The sequence below is a fragment of the Littorina saxatilis genome, linkage group LG10 (assembly GCF_037325665.1).
Source record: "Littorina saxatilis isolate snail1 linkage group LG10, US_GU_Lsax_2.0, whole genome shotgun sequence".
In the NCBI taxonomy this organism is placed as follows: Eukaryota; Metazoa; Mollusca; class Gastropoda; order Littorinimorpha; family Littorinidae; genus Littorina; species Littorina saxatilis.
The window spans coordinates 6,610,990-6,619,930 of NC_090254.1; the positions used below are offsets into that span (position 1 = coordinate 6,610,990).

The following is an 8,941-nucleotide window of genomic DNA, read 5'->3' on the forward strand; positions in this document are numbered from 1 at the left end:
AGCACATTTCTACTTGCGAAACCCATCGAACAGCCATTAGGCTAAGCGAGAGAGTTCTCGTGATTGTTTTAATTAAAAAACTCATTCATAAAAACTAGAGACTAGGTTTCTGGTCAAAACGAATGATTAATCTGCTGTATCATTCGCTTGTCGGAAAGACAATCGGCCTACGCGCATCTCTCAAATATGACCTTCTCTTGTCTACTGTCTCGGAAGATTTATTCTACTCCCAAATAGCACTTCTTTGCACCTCTTATGACTCCTTCGTCCTCTAGAATCCCGTATCCACACCAAATACGAGCTGATTTGGTGAAATAAAGCACATTTCTACTTGCAAAACCCATCGAACAGCCATTTCCGGTGCTCGATCGCGGACATTTTCAGCTTTGAAGGCTATTTACGGGCAAATATTAATCGCTCCCTGACTTTTTATGCATCGAGAAACAAATTTAGTCATCGCTGAATCAGTAGCTTACCTTAAATCCCGACATAAATCAAACAATACCTAGAAAACAGACAAAACTTGCCTTCACACGTGTCATGAGCGGCCTTCGGCTTCTGTTCGGCCTTTGACCGGTTATCCCCCGTGTTCAAGCCTCTCCGGTTTTCTCTGCACTCCTCAGCGATGTCTTGAGCGGCGTACACGTCAATGTCTCCAGGCAACGTCATACATCGAGTCTGCCTAAAGCCTGATATTAACTGGGCGAAGTCCACTTCAGGAAGCTCGCTACACGAAACTTTCGCTCTGAATTGTGGGTAAAAAGACTTCGTGAGGTCTCCGCGAAGTCGACTTCGGTCTCAATGAATGAAAGTTTGACAGCAAAACAATCTTCTCGGACGTTTTTGTTTTGTTTTGTTTTTTTTCGTTCATGGGGTGAAACTCCCACGGCTTTTACGTGTATGACCGTTTTTACCCCGCCATTTAGGCAGCCATACGCCGCTTTCGGAGGAAGCATGCTGGGTATTTTCGTGTTTCTATAACCCACCGAACTCTGACATGGATTACAGGATCTTTTTTGTGCGCACTTGGTCTTGTGCTTGCGTGTACACACGGGGGTGTTCGGACACCGAGGAGAGTCTGCACACAAAGTTGACTCTGAGAAATAAATCTCTCGCCGAACGTGGGGACGAACTCACGCTGACAGCGGCCAACTGGATACAAATCCAGCGCGCTACCGACTGAGCTACATCCCCGCCCCTCGGACGTTCTAAAACTTTGCTGTGTTCAGTCGCAGAGCTGTGCTGGGTTTCATAATCTATGTAGACTTACGCTCGCTCAACTTCATCAAGTCTCTCCAGCTTTCTGTGCAAGCCCTCAACGATATCTTGAGCGGTTGTCACGCGAATGTTACCAGGACACGTCATACAAAGCCCAAAACGACTTCTCAGACTTATACAACTTTGTGTTCAGACGCAGAGGTGTGCTCGGTTTCATAATCGATGTGGACGTAGGCTCGCTCTACTTCCTCCAGCCGCTCAAGCTTTCTCTGCAGGCCCTCTGCGATGTCGTGAGCCGTTTCCACGGTCATGTCTCTAGGAAGAACGATGTCGACGTCCACCAGGAAGTCGTTGCCGAAGTGAAAGGCTCGCACTGTGTCGATCGCATGGATGTCGGGGTCATGGTTCAAGGCCACCCACAATACCTTGGACAGGAATTTCGGTTCCGCTCTGTGGCCCGTCAATAACTTGACCTGATCTGCAAGGTAATAAAGAAGTAGTTGATATTACGAGATTTCTTTAATAACAAACCACGCCGATTAAGAAATCAAGGCCTTTTTTTCAAAAGCGAAATTTCTGACGCGAAAACAAAAGTTCGGGAACATTTAATGCAAATAGTGTCGAAGCGTAAAAATTGTGTCACCTCTTCTACATGTCTCACACAACCCCAACATTAATTTGTTTCAATAACGAAGTTTGTCTCGGTGACTTTGTCCTATCAGCAGTAGAAAATGACTCGTAATTTTGCCAGTACGCCGTGTATGTATCGGTATAGTATATCTTGGATGATTAACATATCATTTTGATTCCCATTTAACAACATGTTTTTATCTTTCTAGCCTAAATGGAGAAGTCCGGACTTGGTCAGAGACTAATTCACCCTAATTTCAATCAATTTGAGTGATAATATGCGGTCGCCACTGTGTTTTTCTCAGCTTTGTTTTTTATCGAACAGATATATCATCAAGGAAAAATGAAAAATGTTAACTCGGTGTCGAAAGAAAATGGCTACTGGTGTTGTGAGGGCGAGAGGCCACAACCCACGAGGCTCAGCTCTTGCTGATCAGAGTACTGACCTGTAGTCCCCCCCCCCCCCCTTCTAATACACGGTGGTCAAGCGACCAGTAAAGCGAGGCGAGATACTGACCGCGGCCCATGAGGCACCTGTTCTCAGAGTTCTGACATGTACCCCCACCTTACCTCCCACCCACCACCCAAATACACAGTGGTCAATGACCAGCAAGAACAAGGTGAGATACTGACCGCGGCACATGAGGCCCCAGTGGTCAGGATATTGACCTGGAGCCGGTTTCAGGGACTGCTGGGGGAAGGAAGCACAGTAATCGGGACACTCCCTGTGCGAAGAGGCACAGTTGGCCTGGCCCACTACCATCTTCTTCATGAAATCCGATTTCGTCGGATTTACTTCATTTCACTCGTTCAACTGCAGTGGATCGTCTGTGTTTCGCAACCATGAAACCCGATTTCGTCGGATTTACTGCATTTCAATCGTTCAACTGCAGTGGATCGTCTGTGTTTCGCAACCATGAAACCCGATTTCGTCGGATTTACTGCATTTCACTCGTTCAACTGCAGTGGATCGTCTGTGTTTCGCAACCATGAAACCCGATTTCGTCGGATTTACTGCATTTCACTCGTCAACTGAAGTTGACCGACTGTGTTTCGGGACCATGAAACCTGCCCCTGCATCTTTCACACACACCCCACCCCTCTTAATAAACTCAGTGGTCAAGTGATCAACAAAACGAGGTGAGATACTGACCGCGACACGTGAGGCACCAGTGGTCAGGACATTGACCTGGGCCGGTTTCAGGGACTCGCGGTGGTCACACTGGAACCTGCCCCTGCACCTTACCCCCCTCCCCCCTTTCTTAATAAACTCAGTGGTCAAGTGACCAGCAAAACGAAAGCGAGATACTGACCACGGCCCATGATGCACCAGTTGACGATGATGTAGAGACTGATGAGGATGGCGCCGCCAGGGTCCACGTAGATAAACCCGTGCAGGCCGTACTTCGCCTGGAACTCTTTGGAACCTGTTGCCATAGAAACCAAGAGTGTCATAGTACTGCAGACTGCATGTAAGCTATTGTGCCTGCACACACAATGCAAAATCCTGATGATGGAAACCGGTTCCAGTTTCGTGTAAGACTGTAGGGTATAGTGAAGGAGGTACGCACGATCCACAGAGGCGTTTGCCAAAGTTGGAGCTTTCTTTCTTTCTTTCTTTCTTTGGTGTTTAACGTCGTTTTCAACCATTCAAGGTTATATCGCGACGGGGAAAGGGGGGAGATGGGATAGAGCCACTTGTCAATTGTTTCTTGTTCACAAAAACACTAATCAAAAATTTGCTCCAGGGGCTTGCAACATAGTACAATATATTACCTTACTGGGAGAATGCAAGTTTCCAGTACAAAGGACTTAACATTTCTTACATACTGCTTGACTAAAATCTTTACAAAAATTGACTATATTCTATACAAGAAACACTTAACAAGGGTAAAAGGAGAAACAGAATCCGTTAGTCGCCTCTTACCACATGCTGGGGAGCATCGGGTAAATTCTTCCCCCTAACCCGCGGGGGGTAAAGTTGGGGCTGCCACACTAAAATGTGCGATTATTATGTGTCACGAACGTCACCTTCTGTGTTAGATGTATGTGTTGTGCTTTAATTAAAAAGTGTATGTACCTAATGAACTAAATGATTCGAAATGATGTCTATCCTGGTCCAACACACGCTGGCTTGGCACTCAAAAAATGATCGAGGACAGATGTGGCGACATGTCTAACGTCTTCTAAGTACATGAACACGAAGAAACGAGGATAATTCGAAAGATATAAGTAAAACCCAGACCAAGATATCCACAGATGATGGCCACCACGTTGGACATGACGTCATTGCGGTGATCTAGGGCCAGCGCCTGGACGATGTTGCTGTTGACCCGTCGACACACCAACCACAGGATGAACTTGACCACTGCACACACACACACACACACACACACACACACACACACACACACACACACACACACACACACACACACACACACACACACACACACACACCAGCGATCATGATATAAATTATCGTTCTGTTAAGCAATCACCGACAAAACTGCTTTTTCTGTATTTGACAATATCAAAAGTGTCATTCCTCAGAATATTTTACATACAATTATTTTGGTTTGTCTTGTTTATTGAGACAAACAAAAAATGTCCCGCCCTGCCCATTATAACAGTTAACAGGTCACCTAAAATCAGTCGTGGTTGGTCAGATGTATCATTTGATGCAGTCAAATTGTAATAAAAAGAGATGCAGACACACGGGTGCAAAGAAATAGACAGATAGGTTACACTCACAACTCCACGTCAGAAATTGCAATTAATTTTTGTTATATCTTTCTATGCAGAGAGAGAGAGAGTGTGAGTGAGTGAGAGAGAGAGAGAGAGAGAGAGAGAGACACACACACACACACAGACAGACAGACAGACACAAAGACAGACACACACACACACACACAGACAGACAGACACACAGACACACATTAGACATACAGACACACACACACACACACACAGACAGACACACAGACAGACACACAGACAGACACACACACACAGACAGACACACAGAGAGAGAAAGATACAGAAACAGGGCCTGAGAGACAGCCAGAGAGTCACCTCACATGTTATCCCCGAGTACGCAGTACTAGGGTCCAACAGACTTTAATTGTGTGTGTGTGTGTGTGTGTGTGTCTGTCTGTCTCGACTTAACAGCTTATTGCTAGGAAACTACTGGGCGCAGTTCGTTCAAAAGTTGATACACTAACTTGATAATAGGTCCGATTGATCGTATTAAAACTTCATAATGTTACCTGGGACCTAAATGCGAAATAAATCACAAAAACGACTCTTAACGGTGGGAGGTTTGGCGGTGGGAGGCAGTTCGGCAAAAAGAACCGCCGAACACGAGAAAAGCATGCGTATCGCATGCGAGACGATTTGCAAGCCAGCCAGCGGGTGGGGATTTGGTCTCGGCAAAGAAACTACAATGCAGTGTTTGGTCTCGGTGAGACTGAAAGAGAGACAGAGAGCACGAGAGAAAGCGACAGGGACACACAGTGATTCAAGGCGCACAACTCTAGTAAAGTTGTCGTAGCACGTCCGCCTATGGCCAAAGTGATCCGGGTTCGATTCCCGGCATGGGCGGTCTATGTTTTTTGTGTTTTTTTGGGTTAAATTCTTGTTTACTATTGTTTATTATGAACGTTTTAATGTTTTATTTTACTCTAATAATTTTTTTAATTGTGTAAAATAATTTTTATTTTTTTTTTAAATCCACGTGCACAAGATAAAAACTTTCATACTGGGGGAGCGAGCCAGTCTGAAGAGTACTCGGGTCCAGCGCCAGCGTTTTTTATTCATAGTTTTTTTTCACCTTTGATTTAGAAAGTGCGCATTAAAGATTGTATAAGCTCTTCAATGAGTATATAAAGATTATAGAGGTTATTTTGTCACGTAACACGCATTTAAATTCATCTAAACAAAACGGAACATACTTCCACAAAAACGAACAACACACGTCACCTATGAAAACCATCCCTTTCTCTCTCCAAAAGCAGCCTGTTCTCTGACACTGTGCCCGAGATGAGCTTTCAGGCGGTTGCTAGGCACATGATCCTTTCTTTCTTTCTTTCTTTATTTGGTGTTAAACGTCGTTTTCAACCACGAAGGTTATATCGCGACGGGGGAAGGGGGGAGATGGGATAGAGCCACTTGTCAATTGTTTCTTGTTCACAAAAGCACTAATCAAAAATTTGCTCCAGGGGCTTGCAACGTAGTACAATATATGACCTTACTGGGAGAATGCAAGTTTCCAGTACAAAGGACTGAACATTTCTTACATACTGCTTGACTAAAATCTTTACAAAAATTGACTATATTCTATACAAGAAACACTTAACAAGGGTAAAAGGAGAAACAGAATCCGTTAGTCGCCTCTTACGACATGCTGGGGAGCATCGGGTAAATTCTTCCCCCTAACCCGCGGGGGGGTCACATGATCCTTAACCTGGGGACGATAACAGCCCCCCGACAGACAGACAACTCACCAACAGTACTGCCAGTAATGACAAAGACGGGTATTTCCACAGTGGGCAGGGCTGTCGGGTCGTCCACCAGTTCTATGATCTTGGTTACCGACTCTCGTGCAAACTCTATGGACGCTACCGCCATGATTACAGAGAGAATGACGATGGAAACCGGTTCCAGTTTCGTTCTTCCTGCACACAGAATGTAAAACACGGATGATGAAACTAATTCCAGTTTCGTTCTGCCTGCACACACAATGCAAAGCATGGATAATGGAAACCGGTTCCAGTTTCGTTCTGCCTCCACGCACATTGCAAAACACGGACGGTGGAAACCGTTTCCAGTTTCGTACTCTCTGCACACAGCATGCATACATAACAGGAAACCGATTTTTTGTTTAGCTTTCTTGCACTCAATCATCACTGTAGAACCTAGTTATCTGATGAAGGAGCTATCTGCGCCTGATAATAAGTAATTATGTATTATTATTTAAATTTTGTATTTTTTGCATTCTTTCAGATCTGAAATGCACAACAGGCTTTAAGAATGACGTCACACTGCAGACATCACTTGATATTACCCTTAGAATATTATTTTACCTTTATCAGTAGACATCATTTAGTTGTACCCGGTCATTTTAACTTGATATAATCCCGTGGATATAACTTGATACGATTTTGATATTACCCAATGGATGTCAGTTTATATTACTTCGTGGAGAGGCCCTAATCTAAGATGTTTTGGGCTAGTTGACAGACCAGCATTTGTGTTGGTCCCCGGGGACCATCAAAAAAGCTGATCTGAAAACAAGCCACCAAACATCGTTTTTGTCATCATTTTGGATAAGCAAAGGTACGCACAATAATACATGGGGATCCCTATTCTGAACGTAATGTTTAGAATGCAATTCAGGGACCCAGCGCGTCAGAAGTTCGAGATAACATGTCATACTTGTCTGTGACGTCAAACATAACTTGTTCGTCGCTTTTCTTCCAGCCTAAAAATGCACATATATTTACGACTACAGTAAATTTTGAGCATATTCCTTTTCTTTTTAGTGTTTTATGAATTTTCGTTGTGGATTTTGTGATTACATGGATAAGTTGCAAATTGACCATGAGTCGCCGGGGTTATTATCAACATTGATTGGGTCTTTGAGAGTGAATGCTTACAATCGTTGTCCTCGGAAACACGAATCCAAAGCCGCGATGGTTCCACACATCAAACAATCAGCCTCATTGGCTATTACTTTGACAATCCACGTTTCATCTGAAAGCTCAACCCCATTCCCCACCTCGATTTGTTACATGGGGAACAGTGTTATTGGTTCCCCAGCTGGTTAAGAAGGAAAACTCGTGAAAATTATGACAAAATTTGATATTACCCCGTCAATATTAATTGATACAAGTCGCGTAAGGCGAAAATACAATATTTAGTCAAGTATAGCTGCCATTTTTCAGCAAGACCGTATACTCGTAGCATCGTCAGTCCACCGCTTTGTTTTAACTTTCTGAGCGTGTTTTTAATCGAAACATATCATATGTATATGTTTTTGGAATCAGGAACCGACAAGGAATAAGATGAAAGTGTTTTTAAATTGATTTGGACAATTTAATTTTGATAATAATTTTTATATATTTAATTTTCAGAGCTTGTTTTTAATCCAAATATAACATATTTATATGTTTTTGGAATCAGCAAATGATGGAGAATAAGATAAACGTAAATTTGGATCGTTTTATAAATTTTTATTTTTTTTTTACAATTGTGCGATTTTTAATGACCAAAGTCATTAATTAATTTTTAAGCCACCAAGCTGAAATGCAATACCGAACCCCGGGCTTCGTCGAAAATTACTTGACCAAAATTTCAACCAATTTGGTTGAAAAATGAGGGCGTGACAGTGCCGCCTCAACTTTCAGGAAAAGCCGGATATGACGTCATCAAAGACATTTATCAAAAAAATGAAAAAAACGTTCGGGGATTTCATACCCAGGAACTCTCATGTCAAATTTCATAAAGATCGGTCCAGTAGTTTAGTCTGAATCGCTCTACACACACACACACACACACACGCACGCACGCACACACACACGCACATACACCACGACCCTCGTTTCGATTCCCCCTCGATGTTAAAATATTTAGTCAAAACTTGACTAAATATAATTACTTGTTGATGTTACGTGTGTATTTTGTATACATGTCATGATTGTAACTTTTGTTAAAATAAACTTATGTTTAAACAAATTGATATTACCCTGTGGATAGTCGGGGTGTCGCTTCTGTATGGTCCTGGCTGCCCACCACATGATGATGCCGGACAAGAGGTCCACCACGCTGTCAATCAGACTGGAGATGATGGACAGAGACCCGGACAGCACACTGGCCACCACCTTGGCCGCCATCAGTAACTGCACACAGCCAACTCCTTTCATCAACTTTCTGTAAAAAAAGAAAAGCAAACAAAGACCCGCTTTCTTTACCCCCGCCCCTCCCTGAACCACCTTACCCTCTAGAAGATGCCCTTTCTTTTAAGACCCAACCTTAAGTTTTTATGAAGCGAACACGACCCCCCTGTGACTCCAAAATTTGACGAGGGTCAACC

At 43.5% G+C, this 8,941-nt stretch overlaps 1 protein-coding gene across 1 annotated transcript in view; it reads right to left on the bottom strand.

Annotated features, from left to right (window-relative positions):
* Positions 1-587: 587 nt before the first annotated feature.
* LOC138978017 (uncharacterized) overlaps positions 588-8,941 on the bottom strand; it is a gene marked incomplete at its 5' end in the record, with an annotated part of 10,781 nt that continues 2,427 nt past the window's right edge. The window contains 5 exon segments of the mRNA XM_070350633.1: positions 588-1,696; positions 3,162-3,275; positions 4,094-4,216; positions 6,354-6,524; positions 8,594-8,747. Coding sequence (XP_070206734.1) covers positions 1,392-1,696; positions 3,162-3,275; positions 4,094-4,216; positions 6,354-6,524; positions 8,594-8,747 — 867 coding nt within the window.